Below are 20,083 nucleotides of genomic sequence, written 5' to 3' on the forward strand. Positions count from 1 at the left end.
CACCATTATACATTCTATAGGGGATTGGGGGGTGGGGAGGGGAGTATGAAAGGGGATCTGTGATGAGAGGGGGAACTGTAAACTGGTCAAGAATGGTCACACCATCTGTTGCAAGTCCTGAAGGAGGTGGGACAGGCAATGAGGATGGTCCTTGGAAGAGTGTTGCAGGCTTGAGCAACAGCAGGTGCAAAGACTGAGCTGAATCATGCCCAGCTTGAAGACTGAGCAAATAGACTTTGAAACAGGTGACATTCCTCCTTACTTCCTGCTAACACACAGTAGGGCTTGTCTGGTTTATTTCCCACATGAGGCAAAAGGTCTCCCTCCTTTGATGATGCTGAGCTGGCCCAGGTGTGATGTTCGCCTTGGAGTTGTAGTATGGGGGAAGGGATATAAGAAGCCAGTGGAGCCATCTCTACCTCCTCTTCCCTCAAAGCCACCAACAGCCGCTGGATCTTTAAAAAGAAACAAGTGGGAGAAGTAGGTCGCCCCTGCAGCAGCTCAGCCTCTATTCTGGAGTGTCAGCACTTCTTTTCACTGAGCTCACCTGCCCTGACCTGGGAAAAAAGAGGGCAGAGAATCAAATTCAGGTTTTGGTGGGTCACACAGTCCCGGTTTAGCTGTGTGATCTTGGGTAAGTTATTTAGCCTTTCTGTGGTTCAGGTTATTCATCTATAAAATAGATGAAATACTGAAACATCTAGAATGAAGTTCTAAAGTAAGAACAATGCTCATATAGTCAACATTAACCCTGATATTCAAAGGGTCTGTTGTTGTTTCTCAAGGTGAAGCAGTTGCTTTGTGTCTGGGGACCTTGTTTGAGAAATATCTTGAAATGTGGGTGCAATGTGATGTGCTCAGGCAGGGAGGCTGTTGTAAACTGAGATGTGTTTGTCTCTTATCTCAGATTCCTGTTTTGGCTCCAATTTTTTGAGTTTCTTTTTTGCACTGAGCTCTTCTAGTTGAAGTAAGTTTGCTGTGTACAGGGCTGTCGTGAGAATACCATTTATACACTGACAGGCACTAGGTGCATAAGAAATCAGCGGGCTTTTTTTCTTTCTTTCTTTCTTTCCGATTTTTCGATTCAGTACTGAAACCCACCATCTGGGGAAGAGAAAAAGACCCGTGATCATATGAGGGCCGATACTGTGGATCATACTGGCAGCAGCGCTCACATTCTTCTTCCCTGACTCCTCCCCACAAAGCCTGCGCAGAGCCGCTGGAAACTTGACATATCAAAAGTAGGGGGAGGGGCATTTTCTTGGAGATCCAGTGGTTAACACTCCGCACTTCCACTGCAGGGGGCACAGAATGAATCCCTGGTCAGAGAACTAAGACTCCCCGGATGTCACACTCTGCGGGCAAAAAAGGAAAGAAAGTAAAGAAAAAGGGGGGAGGGGTGAGCATTAACAAATTCTCTCCTGCATCTCCAACTCGCTCCCTACCCGACCCTTTCTGAGGCAACCCCTAACCCTGAGCAGAAAACTGATTTGCACCCTCTCCCTCAACCTCCAAATCTAGTCACCGCCCCTCAACCTCGTTCGTCCTGCTCAACACACAACTCCAGAAAGTCTCTAGACCCCTCAGGTTTGAGTCGCAGCCAGAGTTCGTAAGCTCGGCGACGCCTGCGCAAGGCAGGATGGGATTCGTAGTTCTAAGCCCTCAGGTCGCACGAGGGAAGAGCATTGCGCGTGCGTAGGCGGCTTTCGGCGCGTGTCTCTCAAACCCAGTTCCTGTTCAGCGGAGCCGGCTGAGGTGGGACTCGTCTGCTTCTTTGGGATCCTGACTCTTAGAGTGGAGTGTGGATTCAACTGACTCGCCCCAAATCCTGGCGGCCTCGGTTTTCGTCAAGAGAGGCCTTAGGTATCTATTTTTCATGAATGAACGGAGCCAGGACTGACATTGCCAAGGGCAAGTGGACTGAGAAATCTGTCTCCTTCCAGTCTGGGGCTAGAGTTAACCTGTGCCTCCCCGCAGGCCAAAACGGCCTTCAGGGCAGGACTGGGATGTCCTTTGGGATTAGAGCCCTAGTTGATTCAGTAAATGTTGGTTTAGGAAGGGTCCAAATGCAGTAAAAGGACCACCTTGAACCTCGGGGAGTAGAAACCACGTTTTTGAGGAACAATTTACTTCAGGTTTTGTAATGCTTAACTTGGATTATCTCTAACCCAGCAAACTAGTCTTGTATCTGTTCGACAAATGGAGAAACTAAAGTTGGAGTGGCAGAACGTCGCCCACCTTTTTTGTCAGCAGGGTGGAGACGTGGATGGGGGTGGGCTGGGAGAGGAGGAACCGGGACTCTCCTGCTCCTGGAAAAGAGGTGCCCTACTTTGTCCTCAGAAGGTGCAAGAATCACGGAATGTCTTTTTTCTTTTCATCTTCCTGTCCTTAAATTTCCTGAATTGTTTCACCTCATTCTGAGTCAGGTAGAGAAAAGAGTTAGGTCTTTTGCTCTAGTGTTTATTATTTCACTTCGTTTAAAATTTTATGTCCTCGTAGGGTGCCTTATATATTTGTCAAACAGCACTGTAAATAGGTAACGCAAAATATGGCAGAGGCTTCTTTAGGAACCCAGCCAGTCTCAGGCACTCCCTTTGTCTGGCTCTCCCTCCTTTGTCTATGGGGTATAAAGTCCACCCTAGGCCCTGTCCCCTCAACTCTTTGCTCGCACAGTACTCCTGCTAAGTACTCTCAGAATGGGGGAGGAAGGCACAGTTCAATTCTGGGGGAGGTGTAGGGGGGTTGGTGACAAAGTGAAGATGGTTCTGGCTGAGGGGAGTTATACCTAAAAGTCCCGCGCGCCACCAAACTCGTTTCCAGCAAAGAGCTCCTGTCAAGCCAGCGAGCGAGGCTGAGAAAACGAGACGGTGGGAGGACCAGCTGGCCAGAGAGGCCTAGAGGGCCGCCGGCTCTTTGGTCACGTGACCCGACCTCGGCGGGGCCTAGGTCTCCCTGGTGCCAGGCCACGTGCGACCGCTGCTTCCCGCGATTGGGTCATTTAGGCCTATTTGAACGGCGTACGGAAGCCGCCGCGGTTCATATACAGCCGCGTTTTCTTTTTCTTTCTTTCTTTTTTTTTTTTTTTTTACTCCCTCTCTTTGGCTCCCTCCTTCCGCGCGAGTCTCAGGAGAAGCCGCAGCTTAAGGCCTCGCTGCTGCCGCCCGAGGCCGGGTAAGTGAGTCTCACCCGGACCCCGACCGGCTTGGCCCTGGCTTTCGTCGACCCCCGCCGGGCTCCGGGCCTGCGCTGCGCGCGGCCCGGGCGTCGGGGCCGCGCCTGACCGAGAAAGGCCGAGAACCTAGTTGGGCCCAATTGGAGAGGCAGCGAGAATGGGCCGGGGCGGGGGATGGGGGAACCGAGCCTGGCTTAGGGGGTGGGGCCTCGGAGCCGGGCCAGGTCCGGGTGCCGCGAAAATTGGGCCACTGGGGCGGCTGGGGTCGGGCTGGAGGGGGTCTGATTGGGGAAGTGTATGGGGACTGCTTAGGGCCTGATTAGGGGACGTCGCGAGGATCGGGTGTGTGTGTGGGTCTGTTTCGGCGGGGCTTGGTTGGGTCTGACTGGGAGGCCGCGTTGAAAAGTTGGGGGCGGCGGTTTTGGGCCTTGATAGGGAGGGGCGTGAGACTTCGGCCTAGAGGGCTTTGCTGGCTCTGACTGCGAGGCGTAGCTGGGTGCATTTGGGGGAAATGCTTCGGGGGTATTTGGCCAGGCCTAACGGGGGAGCTGCAGGGCTCGGACGAAGACGTTTTCCGGCTAGAGGTGGTGGGGGGCTTGGTCCAACTTGATTGGGGGAAGCAGTAGTGATCCATCAGTGGGAGTTAGTGCTGACTGGGGCGTGGGGTTGTTGGAACGGTGTGGGGGGAGGCTTGGCCAGACCTGATTGGGGAAGCGACAGGGACTCGTCCAGGGGGCTTCTGTTGTCGAATAGGCGGGCCTTTGCTGACTCTCATTTGGAGAGGCATCGGGGACCTGTCTGTCGACTGCTCTGGGTCTGATTAGGGGAATCGCTGGACTGCCTGCCGGCACGGGAAAGACCAGGGGGGCTGGGGCGCTGTCGTGTTCTGGGGCAGGGCCCCTGAATGGGGAGGTGGCTGGGTCCTCGCCGAGCAGCCTCAAGGGAAGTGGAAGCCTTAGGGCCCGCAGCCAAGCGCGGCGGCATGGGCCGAGGTGGGACGAAGGCCCGGCGTTGGGTGGGATGAGGATTCTCCGGGTCCCGCCGCCGCCTCGCATGGCCCGCTTCCACATACCCCCGCCCGCGCTCCCGAGCCCGCGACTGCGTGGCCGTGGATGGCGCAGCTGGCGGGGACCCCGCACTTGGGCGGGCGTGGATCGGAGGCCTCCGCCCGTCCGCCGAGGACGCTCCAGTCCTGCTACCGCCGCCGCCGCCATCACCTCAGCAGGGGCTCAGCCTGGGACTGCCACAGAGCCTCCGAGGTACGGTGCTGATCCCGGCCCCTACCCCGCAGTTCGCCTTGCGCCATGGACTGGCAGCCAGACGAGCAAGGCCTCCAGCAGGTCCTTCAGCTGCTCAAAGACTCGCAGTCGCCTAACACAGCCACGCAGCGCATCGTGCAGGATGTATCCTTACTTCCTTCTTGGTCTGGGGGGACCGGGCCGACAAGTGCATCTCCCGGAGAGGAAGGGGTCGAATCCCAAGTTCCCAGACTCTTTCTGCTGAGGCAGGAGCGGACTTCGGCAAAGAATTAAGGATTAGAATTCTTGGGTCCCTTTCCCAGCAGAGAGGGAGACACTTTTTGCTGGTGCTTGGCTTTAGGTTCGTGAGTAAAATTTCCTTTTTTCAGTTGGTCGTTTAAAATACTGTTAAACTTTTAATCTATTTATATATACTGTAAGCAAATTTCACTTGAAAGTGTGAGGTCCCTTTAAGAAAAAAAAGTATGCTGTGTTGAATTGCTAGTGAGCAGAGCTGAGTATCGGAGAAGGCAATGGCACCCCACTCCAGCACTCTTGCCTGGAAAATCCCATGGACAGAGGAGCCTGGTGGGCTGCAGTCCACGGGGTTGCTAAGAGTCGGACAGGACTGAGCGACTTCACTTTCACTTTTCACTTTTCATGCATTGGAGAAGGAAATGGCAACCCACTCCAGTGTTCTAGCGTGGAGAATCCCTGGGACGGGGGAGCCTCGTGGGCTGCCGTCTATGGGGTCGCACAGAGTCGGACATGACTGAAGCGACTTAGCAGCAGCAGAGCTGAGTAGCCTCTGCTAATTTTCAGATACAGCAGAGTTTGTTCACCCTCTCCTGCTCTGGCCAGATCTTCAGGAGTGGTGGGAAGCTGAGGCATCTTCCCCTGTCTGCTGTATGAATCTCATGTGTCTGAAATGCTTCCTTACTCTGGGCATGGGGGTTGACATGTGGGGTCCCAGGAGCTGGCTGCCCAATCCCAGCAGTCAGAGGTTATATGGCAGTAAGAGTGGGGGTCCCTGTCTGCCAAGACCCTTAACAACCTAGCAGAAACTCAAACAACTGAACCAGTTTCCTGACTTCAACAACTACCTGATATTCGTCCTGACAAGACTTAAATCGGAAGGTATGCCCTTGGCGCCCCTCTACCCAAGGCGGACCCCACTTTCTCCTCTGTGGTCTCCTGAGCCCCAGCCCTCTTCCCACAGATGAGCCAACTCGCTCTCTCAGTGGCCTCATCCTCAAGAACAACGTGAAGGCACATTACCAGAGCTTTCCACCGCCTGTGGCCGACTTCATCAAACAGGAATGTCTCAACAACATTGGTGACGCCTCCTCGCTCATCCGGGCCACCATAGGTGAGAGAGCGCAGTGGCAGTTGGCCTCTGATGATGCTCTGAGCTGGCACTCTTGGCCAAGAACCTTCTCAATATGTTAATTATGTTGATTCACTGAATGTTCCAGCACCATCGGTTGGTGGTACTGTTACTGCTCCCATTTTACAGATGTGAAAACTGAGGCACATAGATGTGAAGAGGCTTTGTCTGGCCAGTAACAGAGCTCAGAAGTGACCAAATGAGGTCCATGCTCTGAACCACTCCCTCCCAAAACAGCTGTTCTTACTTCTTAGGCAGTCACTCAGCATCCAGAATTTTCTGTTAGCTCCAAGGATATAGCAGACTAAAATATGAGGGCTCTCTGCTAACTGACCAATGATAACTTAGGAGAAATGTGGGTTAGGTTTGTGTTGGAACCTTCCTGTCTCCAAAATACTGCCTGAGGAAGTTATAGGAGGAGGACTAAGAACTTTCAAGCAATTTTACCTTCAGCCTTTTCACTACTGATAAACACCAGCCCTACTATTGTTCCCAACTTACTTCCCCCCCTCAGATTTACTGAGATGTAATTTTTATTTCATTAGTAATTCATTAATTTTAATTAATTAATTAATAAGTTCCCCTACCAGTGATTGAACCTATGCCCTTAGCAATGAAAACGTGATTCTAACCACCACTGGATAGCCAGGGAATTCCCCTGAGATATAACTGACATATAACTGACTTAAAATTTTAAAATTTAATTCTATATCAACTTTAAATATTACTTTTAAGTGGGAATTGTATATAACTATTTAAAACAAGACAGTGGTTAGGATTGTTACTGCAGGGTTCTGGAGTTCAATCCCTGGTCAGGAGCCTTACGATCCTGCAAACCATGCAGCATGGCAAAAGAAATGTGGGAAGGGGAGACAGATTTGCTTGCTCTGTACAGCAGGGTAGACTTCCCTGGTGGCTCAGATAGTTTTGGGAGATGCAGGTTTGATTCCTGGGTTGGAAAGATCCCCTGGAGAAGGGAATGGCAACCCACTCCAGTATTCTTTCCTGGAGAATTACATGGACAGAGGAGCGTCATGAACTACACAGAGTCAGAGATGACTGAGCCTTGGACATTTTCACTTTCAAAGGGAAGGTAGCCTTAATCATAAATGCAATGAAGACAAAAAGATGGTATTAAAAATTTGAGCTAGCTACTGGACCTGCTGGAAGTGTTGATCTTGGGGCCTGTTGTCTTTGTTCAAAGTGACCCTTAGCCTTCTCTGAGGCCACCAAGAGGAACTGGACTTAGCAAACTCATTTTCGGCACCAGTTTCTGCTCTTAAGTACTTGAGTTAAATCACTGAAGCCTCCCAATCACCCTAAGCTTGTAGGATCTTAGTTCCCCAACCAGGAGTTGAACCCCAGGCAGTGAAATTGTGGCATCCTAACTACTGGACTGCCAGGGAAGTCCCAGGCGGGTGGGGATCCTTATTCCCATTGAGTCATAGAGCCCTTAGGTAATGTGGCCAAGGTCACACACACAGGGATGGGCCTGGGGACTGCATTGCCAGTCTGCCCACTGCAGGGAATGCCTTTCCCAGCAGACATGTGAACCAGGGTCATCTGGAGTCTTGGCGATGGCAGCTTCCCCCGCCTTTGGGAAACACTGCCACTTCTTGGCTCTAAATATACTATCTCTGCACTGACATCACCCATATTCAGCTCAGCTGCCAGACTGCTCCAGAGTCCGTGCACTTCACAACTTGGGTCTCTAATAAGCAGGATGTGGTCCTCCCTGAAGCCACTGTGGCCCTGCACGACGTGCCTCCTCCCCGTCCCAGCCCTCATCTCTTGCCACTCTCCCTATCGTCCTCTGCTCAGCCCCGCTGGCTCCTTACCATCCGTCTTGGAGCACACCAATTCTGTGCATGTCCCTGGACTTCTTATACCTGCTGATCCCTCTGCCTGAGATGTTCTTTCCCCAGGGACCTAGACAGTTTCTCCCCCACCTCCTCAGGTCTCTGCTCAGATAGCAAGGTGTCACCCAATAAGGCCTTCTTGAGCCTCCAAATTAAAAACTGTTACCTTCACCCTGAGTCCTTCCTAACTATTTTCTCAGTTCCATTTCCTCCCTCAGCTCTTGGCATCTCGCCTCCCAGGACTTTTACTGATTTATCTTTATCCCAGGCAGCCTCCCTCACTAGACAGATCCGCTCCTAAAGGCAGGGATTTTGTGTTTAGTTCTGTGCTGTGTCTCAGGGCCTGAGACAGGCCTGGCATACAGAAAGACAAAGAGAATCTCAAAAGTGTGTAGGGGACTTCCCTGGCAGTCCAGTGGTTAAGACTCTGTGCTTCCAGTGCAGGGGGCAGGGGTTTGATTCCTGGTCTGGGAACTAGGATCCTACGTGCCACGTGACCAAAAAAAAGAAAAAAAGAATAAAGTGTGTGTAGGGCTTACAGCGGAGAAGGCAATGGCACCCCACTCCAGTACTTTTGCCTGGAAAATCCCACGGATGGAGGAGCCTGGTAGGCTGCAGTCCATGGGGTCGCTAAGAGTTGGACACAACTGAGTGACTTCACTTTCACTTTTCACTTTCATGCATTGGAGAAGGAAATGGCAACCCACTCCAGTGTTCTTGCCTGGAGAATCCCAGGGACGGCGGAGCCTGGTGGGCTGCCATCTATGGGGTCGCACAGAGTCGGACATGACTGAAGGACTTAGCAGCAGCAGCAGCAGCAGCAGCAGGGCTTACAGCGTGTGTGCTGGTGGAATGATAGCACAGCAGGGAGGGCCGGGGCGCCACGCAGGCCTGCACCTAGCCTGAGGCAGCCTCCTTTCCCGGCCGCCCCAGGCATTCTCATCACCACCATCGCTTCCAAGGGTGAGCTGCAGATGTGGCCCGAGCTGCTGCCCCAGCTGTGCAACCTTCTCAACTCGGAGGATTACAATACTTGTGAGGTAGGCGACCAGCCACGGCCTGCCTGCCTAAGCGGGAGCTGGGGTCCGACTGGGACTCCTGCCCATGTGTCTGCTGCTCTCCACTCAGGGAGCCTTCGGAGCCCTGCAGAAAATCTGTGAGGACTCGTCTGAACTGCTGGACAGCGATGCCCTCAACAGGCCCCTCAACATCATGATCCCCAAGTTCCTCCAGTTCTTCAAGCACTGTAGCCCCAAGATCCGGTGGGTGGGGGTCTTCAGGGGGTTGGGAGGGGGAAGGATGGGTGGGATTGGGGGTGACCCATGTGCTGACCCACTCCCTGCCAGGTCCCATGCCATCGCCTGTGTGAATCAGTTCATCATGGACCGGGCCCAGGCGCTGATGGACAACATTGACACCTTCATTGAGGTAGGCCATGGGCTGGGGAGTGTAGGGAGAGGGCTGAGGGCCCAGCGGCAGCTGACCCCGGCTCCCCTGCAGCATTTGTTTGCCCTGGCTGTGGACGATGACCCTGAGGTGCGGAAGAATGTGTGCCGTGCACTAGTGATGCTGCTGGAAGTGCGGATTGACAGGCTCATCCCCCACATGCATAGCATCATCCAGGTACACCTGGCCAGGGCCAGCCCATGGCAGTGCTGTGGGGTGGGAGGCTCGTGGGGAGCCACCCCTCACCAGGCCTGGCCTTAGTCTTTCTCCTACCCCACCCCAGTACATGCTGCAGAGGACCCAGGACCACGATGAGAACGTGGCCCTTGAGGCCTGTGAGTTCTGGCTGACGCTGGCCGAGCAGCCCATCTGCAAGGAAGTCTTGGCCTCCCACTTGGTCCAGTGAGTGCTGCTCCTGCCCTCTGTCCACCCCAGACTCCACCCCTCTGCCTTCCCTTCTGTGCTAGCCCATCCCAATCAACTGTCTTGGTTTGCTTTTATTCCTGTGTGCGTTTATTTTGCAAATGGTAGGTATGTAGCTTTAATGGATTAAAAGTTACGTTAAGTTATAGGTGGAAAAGATGAAATCAACAGAGAGGGACTTCCCTGGTGGTCCAGTGGTTAAAATTCCTTGCTCCCAATGCAGGAGGCCCACGTTTAAGTCCCTAGTCAGGGAACTAGATCCCACATGCCTCAGCTAAAAACCCCTCATGTCACAGTGAAGATCCTGTGTGCCCCAACTAAAACCTGGCACAGCCAAAGGGGAAAAAAAGGCAACAGAGGCTTCAGGCATAGCTGGATCCAGGTGCTCAAAGGATGTGAACGGCAGCCCGTCTGGGCTCAGATCTACTTCCTCTGTGTCTACTTTGTTCTCAGGCACAGCCTGCCCTCATGGTAGTACTTTCTGCAGCCTTCTAGCTTGGGAACCTCAGAGTAAAGACAGTCTCTCTTTACATTACTCTTTTACAGTGTCTCTGTAAAAGTTCTAGGGCTGATCCTCTTTGATCAACTTGAATCACTTGTCTGTCCCCAGCTCAGTGAAGACTCTAGTCAAAATCTCTGATCCTGAGGTGCATGGGTTCCAGTGGAGTTGGGGAGGCTGCCCTGCCTGTTAGCTCCCCAACCTGGCCCCATGCCAGGAAGTGCCTGGTGACAGGGCAGGGCCGTGTGTCACTGCTTTATGGCATGTTAGGAATCAGGCTTCCCTGGTGGCTCAGTGGTAAAGAACAAGCCTACCAATGCAGGAGACACAGGTGTGATCCCTGGGTCAGGAAGATTCCCTGGAGAAGGAAATGGCAACCCAGTCTAGTGTTTTTCCCTGGAGAATCCCATGAACAGAGGAGCCTGGTGGGCTACAATCTGTGGGGTTGCAAAAGAGTTGGACAGGATTTAGCAACTAAACATCAAGGGGTCAGACACTATTCCAAGCTTCTCAGCATGTGTGGGGGCCTGGAATTCACTGAGTGGCCAGGGGTCTGGATCAAGAACATTCCTGTGGAGCTAGGAGTAGTGTCAGCTCTGACTCAGTCACAGTGGCTGAGACTCTGTTGGGAATAGTGCCCACTAAGGGAAATTAATGGATGCAGGACAAATGGAATCAGCATGTATGGTCTACCCATCGGCGCCTTGATGCTCCTGCTTGCAACTCCTCTCCACTTCCTCTTCCCCAGGCTGTAAGCTGTCTCTAGGGCCCCTGCATCCTGATTAACAGCCTCTCTCCCAACAGGCTGATCCCCATTCTGGTAAAAGGGATGAAGTACTCAGAAATCGACATCATCCTGCTGAAGGTTAGCTAGGGCTGACTACCAGTCACGGGCAGGGTGAAGGAAGGCTGGGGTTCTGGGGGCCTCTGGGGGTCTCAGCCATCTGCCTGATTCCACAGGGGGATGTTGAGGAGGATGAGGCTGTCCCTGACAGTGAACAGGACATCAAGCCACGTTTCCACAAGTCTCGCACGGTGACGCTGCCCCATGAGGCTGAGCGGCCTGATGGCTCAGAGGACGCGGAGGACGATGATGACGACGACGCTTTGTCCGACTGGAATCTGAGTGAGTGGCCTGGCCTGTGGTATGAAGTGGGGAGTAGGGGACAGCAGGCCCTGGGCTCCCTCTCAGAGGGAGGGAGCCTATGCAGAGCAAATCACAAAGATTCAAATCACGACCTTGGATCCCAGGGGTTACAGAAAGGAGGGCTGGTGGCCTGCCCCATGTGCCTCCCTGAGCCCCGCCCCCCTCCCCGATTTCCTCTCCCGCCCCAGGGAAGTGCTCGGCAGCTGCACTGGATGTCCTGGCCAACGTCTTCCGGGAGGAACTGCTGCCCCACTTGCTCCCCCTGCTCAAGGACCTCCTCTTCCACCCCGAGTGGGTGGTCAAGGAGTCAGGCATCCTGGTGCTGGGTGCCATTGCTGAGGGTAAGTGACCCTCCAGCCTGACTGCGTGTGACCTCTGAGCCTCATGCTGGTGTGAGATGGGGCTGGCTCAGGGAGGGCTGGTGGGGGCGAGGCTATCCCCAGGTTCTCTCCAGCGGCCTGCTCACCCCACTCCAAGCAGCTCAGGGATTTGAATCTTTCCCTCAGCCCAAGAATAGGCTTCCTAGGTGGCTCAGTGGTAAATAATCCACCTGTCAATGCTGGATACGCAGGCACGATCCATGGGTTGGGAAGATCCCTTGGAGGGGGGAATGGCAACTCACTCCAGTATTCTTGCCTGGGAAATGCTATGGACAGAGGAGCCTGGCGGGCTATAGTCCATGGGGTCGCAAAGAGTCGGACAAGACTTAGTGACTAAACAACAACCACCTCAGCCAAAAGGCCTGAAAGGGACCCCCAAATGCAAGTCCTCTCCTTAATTCTCAAAGAAAGGCAGTTCCATGAGGTCTTAAGCATAATTCCAGCAACAGTAATAACAGGCAGCCCTGTCCTGTGGGCTTCGCACCACCTGAGGAGGTAGGTTTCTTGAAACTCAGCTGCAAAGAGAATTACACCACTTCTCTTGTCACCTGGGATGAAGCTAGGCCTCAAACCTGCTCTGACTGCGAGGCTGGCCTGCCAGGATCAGAAGTGTGCAGAGTTGGTGTTTCCTTCACTTTTCTGGCTCCCTTTGTCCTGATGGTGTGCACAGGGTGAATTGCCAGAGGGCTTTCCAGATCTGTGATAGGAGACACACACGACTACCTCAGCACCCAGGTCTGCTGTAACATGTGAAGTGTTCTTCATTTTAATGGGAAAGATCTCAAGGAATTGACCCTGAACTGGTAAAAATAGATCTCAGGGCTGGGATGATCAAGGGGTATGCTGTTACTTGTGATCTGCAGTGAAAAAAGAGACAGACACATTCAGAGTTTTTTTTTAGAAAGGGAAGATGAAAAGTAGGGGGAAAAAGTCACAGACATCTAAGAAAGGTTTCAAAAGAAAGGTGCTTTCTGTCCACTTGGGTTGCTGCTGCCCATAAAGGCTGAGTTAACTCTGCAGCCCAGCCATCTATGAACTAGTGACCAGGTAGCTTCCCAAGTGTCCCAGTGGTAGAGAATCCACCTGCCAGTGCAGGAGATGGAAGAGACGTGGGTTTGATCCCTGGGTTGGGAAGATCCTCTTAAGGAAGAAATGACTACCCAGTACAGTATTCTTGCCTAGAGAATCCAATGGACAGAGGAGCCTGGTAGGCTACAATCCATGGGGTCGCTAGGAATTGAACACGACTGAGCACATAGAGTAACCAGATGACAGCACAAGCCCTGGGATGGGGTGGAGCTGATGGAAAGGAAAGTATTTATTTATGTATTTTGGCTGCTGGGTCTTTGTTGCTGCGAAGGCTTTCTGTAGTTGTTGCAAGCAGAGTCTACTCGTTGAAGCAGGGGCCTCTCATTGAGGTGGCTTCTTTTGTTGTGGGCTCCAGTACTTTGGCCACCTCACGTGAAGAGTTGACTCATTGGAAAAGACTCTGATGCTGGGAGGGATTGGGGGCAGGAGGAGAAGGGGACGACAGAGGATGAGACGGCTGGATGGCATCACCAACTCGATGGACGTGAGTCTGAGTGAACTCCGGGAGTTGGTGATGGACAGGGAGGCCTGGCGTGCTGTGATTCATGGGGTCGCAGAGTTGGACACGACTGAACGACTGAACTGAACTGAACAGGCTCTAGGGTGCGTGGGCTTCAGTAGTTGTGGCACGTGGGCTTAGTTGCTCCACGAGACATGTGGGATCTTGTCAGACCAGGGATCAAACCTGCATCTTCTGCATTGGCAAGCAGATTCTTATCCACTGGACCACCAGGGAAGTCTGATGCCATTTCCCATCCCCACCTTGCCTTTCACTGACTCTGTGCCTCTGAGACAGTTATTAACCTCCATGCCTCAGTTTTCTCCTCTGCCCATAAGGGTGGATGTGGCCTGGCCCAGTTGGCTCAGCCTCGCGTCTGTGCCCGGTCCTTTCAGGCTGCATGCAGGGCATGGTGCCCTACCTGCCTGAGCTGATCCCGCACCTCATCCAGTGCCTGTCGGACAAGAAGGCCCTGGTCCGTTCCATCGCCTGCTGGACCCTGAGCCGCTATGCCCACTGGGTGGTTAGCCAGCCCCCCGACATGCACCTGAAGCCTCTGATGACGGAGCTGCTCAAGCGAATCCTGGATGGCAACAAGAGGGTACAGGAGGCGGCCTGCAGGTGACCCTCGACCCCTGGCCCCACAGACCTCACCTCACCTGCCCCACTGGCTGCCCTCCGGGAAGTGATGATACTTATGACTCCTGACAGTGCGCTGATTTCTCACCGTATTCGTACTGGCTGATCCCGAGTGTCCCCTTCCTGAACCCCACCCAGAGCCCACCGGTGGCGGCCCACTGAACACTTCTGCCCCTTCCAGTGCCTTTGCCACCTTGGAGGAGGAGGCCTGCACGGAGCTGGTGCCTTACCTCAGCTACATCCTAGACACCCTCGTCTTCGCCTTTGGCAAGTACCAGCACAAGAATCTGCTCATCCTCTATGATGCCATCGGCACCCTGGCTGACTCTGTGGGCCACCACCTCAACCAGCCGGTGAGACCCCACAGCAGCTCCCTCCTCCTGATCCCCCCTGTCCCCCTCCCCGGCATCCAGTGACCTGGTGGCGACCCTTGTCGCACGCCAGGGACATGGCCATGACCTCGACAGGCAGGCAGACAGACCCGGCCCCTGCCCTCGCCCTGCTCTCAGTCTAGTAGGGGAGACAGACAGTTATGAGACAGCGTGGTAAGTGCTGGGCGGGGGGAGCTCAGGGGCCCACGGGAAGCAGGAAGCATCAACTCGGGTGGGGCTCAGGATGGGTGAGAAGGGAGTGAACTAGAAGGGCCTGGAGGTCTGGCTACTTGGCAAGGACCCCAGGAGCCAAAGGAAAGCGCCTAGGCCTCATGGTTCAAACAATGAGCGCCTCTTGAGTCAGAGGGAGTCATGTTGGTTCCCAGGCTGCCACCTGCATCCAGGGATCCCCAACTTGCTGCTCCCTCTCCAGGAATACATCCAGAAGCTGATGCCTCCACTGATTCAGAAGTGGAACGAGCTCAAAGATGAAGACAAGGACCTCTTCCCCCTGCTGGAGGTGAGTCAGCTTCAGGCCCTCTCCCATGGCCCTGTTCCACTCTCCTAAGCTCACCTCTCCTGCCCTTCTCTCTGCCAGTGCCTGTCATCAGTGGCCACTGCCCTGCAGAGCGGCTTCCTGCCCTACTGCGAGCCGGTCTACCAGCGCTGCGTCACCCTGGTGCAGAAGACGCTGGCCCAGGCCATGGTGAGCAGCCCACCGCCATCACCTCTCCATCCATCCCTCTGCTGCTGCCCCAGCCTGAGCTCACTCCCCTCTCCCTGTCCTCCCCCTTCTGTGCCCAGATGTACACCCAGCACCCTGAGCAGTATGAGGCCCCTGACAAGGACTTCATGATTGTGGCACTAGACCTACTTAGTGGCCTGGCTGAGGGCCTGGGTGGACACGTGGAGCAGCTGGTCGCCCGTAGCAACATCATGACACTGCTGTTTCAGTGCATGCAGGTGGGTGGACCCCTCGCGGGCCTCTCAGTGGACAGTGGTGACCCCCAGCAGCCTTTGTGGGCTCCCTGGGGTGGACTTAGGGCCTTAGTTATGCCCCGAGGATATTAAAGAGAAGGGACTTGTTAAAAGAGCTGGTGATTATTTTAGAAAGTGATTCAAATGAGACATGAGTAAAATCTCATTGAAAAAGTCAACAGAATAGGAAATTAAAAAGTAGAAAATAGGAAATGTGAAAGCAGAAGCTTCTCCAACATCACTTCCCCACCCCCAGCATATCAGTATGGGCGGCAGTTCTAAGTGGTATCCTGCGCAGGGCACTCATTCATGTGCCCCTGAGTCCTGGATCTTCAGATGGGCCTGCAGCCTTGGTGCTAGGAAGAGGCAGGATCAGCTCATGCTCTAAGAACTGTGCCGCTAGCTGGTTGGGGGAAGGGGAGCCCTGCCACACTGACCCTCCTCTGACCCCCAGGACTCGATGCCTGAGGTCCGGCAGAGCTCCTTCGCCCTCCTGGGAGACCTCACCAAAGCCTGCTTCATCCATGTCAAGCCCTGTATCGGTACGACACCCATTGCGTCCCCACCCTATGACCCCAGCCCTGGCCTCAAGTGATGGAGATGACAACCTGGGAGTACTGTGACCGAACTGGGATGTATTCGTACTGTCTGATGGGGCCTGCCCCTCGGGTTTCCGGAGGCTTCACCCTGGCTGGCCCCTCTGCTTAGCACCCCTCTTTCTCCCCACCAGCTGAGTTCATGCCCATCCTGGGCACCAACCTGAACCCCGAGTTCATCTCTGTCTGCAACAATGCCACCTGGGCCATTGGTGAGATCTGCATGCAGATGGGTAAGTGCCCATAGGTGGGCAGGCCCTTTCTCTTCCCGTTGGCTTGTTCCCAGCCTGGTGGCAGGGAACCCTGATCAACAGGTTCCCTCTAGAGCAGGGGTCCCCAGCTTCTGGCATCTAATGCCTGATGACCTGAGGTGGAGCTGCTGTAATAATAACAGAAGTAAAGTGCACAGTAAATGTAATGTGCTTGAATCATCCTGAAACCATCCCACCCCAGTCTGTGGAAGAATTATCTTCCACGAAACCAGTCCCTGGTTTCCAAAAAGGCTGGGGACCACTGCTCTTGAGGGCCCTGGTGCTCCTTGAGGCAGGTGCTGATTGGCCAGGGATGAGGGGACACCTCTGAACATTTTCATCTGAGATGGGGACAGATGGCTGAAAGACCATGTGTAACTGGCTTCTCCAAAGAGGCACAGGGACAGGAGGCCTGTTCTTATTGGACTCATCATCACCTCCTTCCTCTACAAGCAACTGACTGAAAGCCCCACTGGGATCCGTTGGGAGACTTTCTCTGAAGGTTCCCCTGGCCCTGCCTACCCCATAGGGAGATGGGGTGGTGTAGTCTCACCCTGGTGTCCAGCAGTGACTCCAGGGAGGCTTCTGGTGTTGGGTGGGTGCAGGTCTGTCTCTGGTTGGCCACGGATCCTGGACTGCAGACATCTAGAGATGGCTTTTTGCTCACTCACTGGTTAGCCAGTGTCTGGATGCGACTAGGGTCGGTGTGGGTGCTGTGGGCCACGCAGGGCTCTGATTCTTCTGTTCCCTAGGGGCAGAGATGCAGCCCTATGTGCAGATGGTCCTCAACAATCTGGTGGAGATCATCAACCGGCCCAACACACCCAAGACACTGCTGGAAAACACAGGTGGGCAGCAGGCCTGAGCCACTGGCAGCCTCCCGGGGGTGGGGCTTCCCAGTCAGTAGCTGACAAAGAGATCTTGGGAAAGACCCAGGGAGGGTAATGGGAATAGGGCAGTGGGTGGAGGCCTGGGAAGGATGTTGGCCTAAGGGGAGACCTGGGAGAGACCCAAGTTGGATGGGGAGGAGACCCTGACTGGGCCAAGCTTGGGGACCCAAACAGCTGGCAGGAGCTGTTCCCTTGGGGCCCGTGGGGTGGGGCTGGCGCCTCGTGCTGGAGGCCCCGCCACGTACCCGGGCCGCTCGGGGTTGCAGGTCGCCTGACGAGTCCCTCTGCCATTCCAGCCATCACCATCGGCCGCCTGGGCTACGTGTGCCCGCAGGAGGTGGCCCCCATGCTGCAGCAGTTCATCCGGCCTTGGTGTGTGCCCACCCGGGTGGGGCCCCACCCCATCCCTCACCAGTACCCATCCAGCCCTGCCCTGCCCACCCATGGATACACGATCCAGCCCCACTGAGCCCTGACCTCCTGTTTCCCCCAGCCCAGCCCCACCACCCACTGACCTGCCGCCGCTCCCCAGTGTCCCCCATAGATGTCCACGGTGCCCCAGCCCCAGGGGCTGATTCCCCACCGCTTACCTCCCCCCTCCCCCCCCCCCACTCCACCAAACCAGGTGCACGTCCCTCAGGAACATCAGGGACAACGAGGAGAAGGACTCGGCCTTCCGTGGGATCTGCATGATGATAGGCGTCAATCCTGGGGGCGTCGTGCAGGTTGGGGCAGCTGGGCTCGGAGGGAAGGCGCTGGGACTGGGCTTGGACGGACCCTCACACGGGATCCGTCACGTTTCAGGACTTTATTTTCTTCTGCGATGCTGTAGCCTCCTGGGTGAGCCCGAAGGATGACCTTCGGGACATGTTTTATAAGGTGAGGCCCCCCAGCTGGGCCCTAATCTAGTCTTGGGAGGTGGAGGGTGGGGAGAGACTGAGATCACCCTCCTCTTGCCCTGCTCCGGGGCGCCCCTCACCACACCTCCCTCACTGCAGATCCTCCATGGCTTCAAAGACCAAGTCGGGGAGGAAAACTGGCAGCAGTTCTCGGAGCAGTTCCCACCACTGCTGAAGGAGAGGCTAGCAGCCTTCTACGGGGTCTAGACGAGCATCGCGACTGCCAGGTGTGGGGCCTGTATTCACAGAGGGCTGGCGCTGTCACAGGAGCCCTGATGGCACAGGCCCTAACGCCCTCCTCTCCCCACAGGTTTCTGTCTGCGTCGTTGTCAGAGGGGTTGCTGGGGAGCGTGCTGCGTCCAGAAGTCGCTGTGCCCTGGTCGAGGGGGGTTAGGGAGGAGTTAGCGGGACCCAAATCCAGACGCCTTCCCTGTCCATCTACCTGCTATGGCTGGCCGGAGGTTGGTCAGAGGGTGGGCAGGTGGGTGGGGCCTCCATGCTCATCCTAGAAACGGGAGGGGGGTGGGACTTCTTAGCAGCAAGGACCCCTTGCTCTAATTGGGGTCACCTCAGGCAGCCTACTTGGGCCAGCCATGTGGGAGGGAGGCATCAACACGGCCGACCAAATCCGGCTGAGGATGAGGCAAGGGAAAAGCAGGCGGGGAGGGGGGTCCTTGTAGAGACACGTACACTCACATGTACACACATGGCTACACGCATGTGCGGGTGCTGTCGCCAGCCAGGCTGGGCCAGCCGCCCCACCATTTCCCCGACTGCATGGAGACAGTAGAATTAGTGAACCCCTGAGTTAACTCGTAAGGCCTTCCGTGTAACCTGCATCTAGAGTTTAAGAAGCTTCTGCTGTTTTGCCGGAATTGGCAGTGATTAGGGAGGGCTGGGTGGGTTGGGGACCTCCACTGGGACCCTGGGGTGGGGGTGAGGGGAAGAGGATGGCCACCTTGGGGCCACTCAGTCAGCACGCGCACGCTTTGGACCTGCTCTGCACACTTCTTGCCAGCTCTGTGGCAGCCTCAGCCAGTGTGTCCCCCTTCCTTCTCCCATCCCAGCCAGAAAAGTTGGGACCACCAAAGTGGCCAGGGCTGGCCAGAGGTCACATTTTTTCTCCCTCCCCTGAGCCCCAGTGACTTACGGAGATGCTGGGCTGGATGGAACCTTTTCCACTGAAGAGAGCTGGGAGCAGCCAGAGCTGCTATAAGCAAGTCCGTTTCAAAGGCAGTTCATTTCTCTGCTTCCAAGAGCACTCTTTCAGGCCTGACTTTTAACACAAGGGCCAGGCTAGGGCATTTAATTGATGGTGACAGAAGACAAAGGTTTAGGTTTTGCCAGCCAGAAAGAAACTGAAAACTTGGAGGAAGGGAAGGGCGGTATACTCCCTTACCCACCTCTGGCCCTGGGACTTCCTGATCACAGTTCCAGCAAGTCCTAAGACCCCACCAGACTAGGACAGTGAAACTTGTGGGATTGTTTGGGGATTCCTTCACAGTGGGAGAGACTCCCCTAAGGTGGAGGGGTGGTTACTTCCCATTTGGCCTAGAAACTGAAACCAAGCCTTGCAACCCCCTTACTGGGGTTTTCTTTTCTCTTTTCCCTGCTTTCTATTTCTTTGGGGGCCTCTTTGCAATTTGCGATTTGCTGGGGTGGGGGTTGACTGGATTCCTGCGTCCTGGGGCCTGCTCCATCCATCCCTCTGGGGCCCTGCCAGAGGGGCACTGGTGCACATTCCATAAACCCAGCTGGTTCCCCGCTGTGAAACTCCAGCAGGTCTCTGGAAGCCATTTGTAGAAAAAGAAAAGAAAAAAAAAATAATCATTTAATTTTCTGGTAATTCCAGTGCTTTGGAGAATCCTCTGCTGGGTCTTGGGGTGTGTGGATTGGCTGCCTGATGGGATTGGTAACCCCTTCTCCATCCAAGATGGGGGGCCTGGTTCTAGTTCTTCTCTTTTTTTTTTTTTTAGAAGACTATTTAATTTTTTAATTTATTTTGGTTGATTTTTGCACAATGAAGTTTCAGCTTCTCAACCTTTTTCCCTTGCCTAGGGCTGCAGACCCTGACTGGCCTCGATCTGCAGTCCCTCTCGTTCCCACATCCCCCCTTCCCCTCATCCTTTTCTTCCTGCGGGCTCCAGGGTCTGTCCATTTGTTACTGTGCTGTGCTGGGGACTGGCGCCAAGGTGGCGTGAGATTCCACTTGTGTAGAACTTTGTTGAGTAAAGATCAGTTTCTTGTGAAACCCTTGGTCTCCATCTGGCCTCTTGTGTCCTTGGGTTTTGGCAGTAGAGAAGAGATGTAGAGGGGGGCC

At 54.7% G+C, this 20,083-nt stretch overlaps 1 protein-coding gene and 2 non-coding genes across 10 annotated transcripts; all 3 read left to right on the forward strand.

Moving 5' to 3' along the window:
- Nucleotides 1–703: 703 nt before the first annotated feature.
- TNPO2 (transportin 2) lies at nt 704–20,014 on the forward strand. Of its 8 annotated transcripts, none has more exons than XM_061421991.1 (26): nt 705–1,863; nt 3,128–3,171; nt 4,464–4,575; nt 5,472–5,547; nt 5,630–5,779; nt 8,590–8,696; nt 8,785–8,918; nt 9,003–9,084; nt 9,157–9,279; nt 9,386–9,504; nt 10,829–10,889; nt 10,985–11,150; nt 11,360–11,512; nt 13,535–13,760; nt 13,960–14,131; nt 14,583–14,669; nt 14,748–14,855; nt 14,954–15,112; nt 15,582–15,669; nt 15,858–15,956; nt 16,727–16,822; nt 17,131–17,236; nt 17,490–17,589; nt 17,669–17,743; nt 17,863–17,990; nt 18,074–20,014. In XM_061421991.1, exons 3-25 carry the CDS (start codon nt 4,477–4,479, stop codon nt 17,968–17,970), a joined length of 2,694 nt encoding a protein of 897 aa, XP_061277975.1. In that variant the 5' UTR covers nt 705–1,863; nt 3,128–3,171; nt 4,464–4,476; the 3' UTR covers nt 17,971–17,990; nt 18,074–20,014. The 8 variants fall into 8 exon arrangements, 7 of the variants coding, with proteins under 7 accessions (XP_061277977.1, XP_061277975.1, XP_061277978.1 ...); XM_061421994.1 differs by having other exon boundaries at nt 706–1,863; nt 17,161–17,236; XM_061421993.1 differs by lacking the exon at nt 3,128–3,171 and having other exon boundaries at nt 704–1,863.
- Nucleotides 13,819–13,889, forward strand: LOC133252224 (small nucleolar RNA SNORD41). Its single transcript, XR_009737849.1, has one exon. It is a non-coding gene; the product is annotated as a small nucleolar RNA SNORD41 (small nucleolar RNA).
- LOC133252234 (small nucleolar RNA ZL2) lies at nt 15,711–15,786 on the forward strand. Its single transcript, XR_009737857.1, has one exon. It is a non-coding gene; the product is annotated as a small nucleolar RNA ZL2 (small nucleolar RNA).
- Nucleotides 20,015–20,083: the final 69 nt, after the last annotated feature.

Source organism: Bos javanicus, chromosome 7, assembly GCF_032452875.1.
Source record: "Bos javanicus breed banteng chromosome 7, ARS-OSU_banteng_1.0, whole genome shotgun sequence".
In the NCBI taxonomy this organism is placed as follows: domain Eukaryota; kingdom Metazoa; phylum Chordata; class Mammalia; order Artiodactyla; family Bovidae; genus Bos; species Bos javanicus.

Excerpts from the sequence above, each read along its gene's own strand:
- TNPO2 (XM_061421997.1), top strand. The coding sequence starts at position 4,477 with ATGGACTGGCAGCCAGACGAGCAAGGCCTCCAGCAGGTCCTTCAGCTG. Across the intron at positions 8,919-9,002 it reads CACTGTAGCCCCAAGATCCG|GTCCCATGCCATCGCCTGTG; the intron begins GTGGGTGGGGGT and ends ACTCCCTGCCAG. Across the intron at positions 9,505-10,828 it reads TTGGCCTCCCACTTGGTCCA|GCTGATCCCCATTCTGGTAA; the intron begins GTGAGTGCTGCT and ends CTCTCCCAACAG.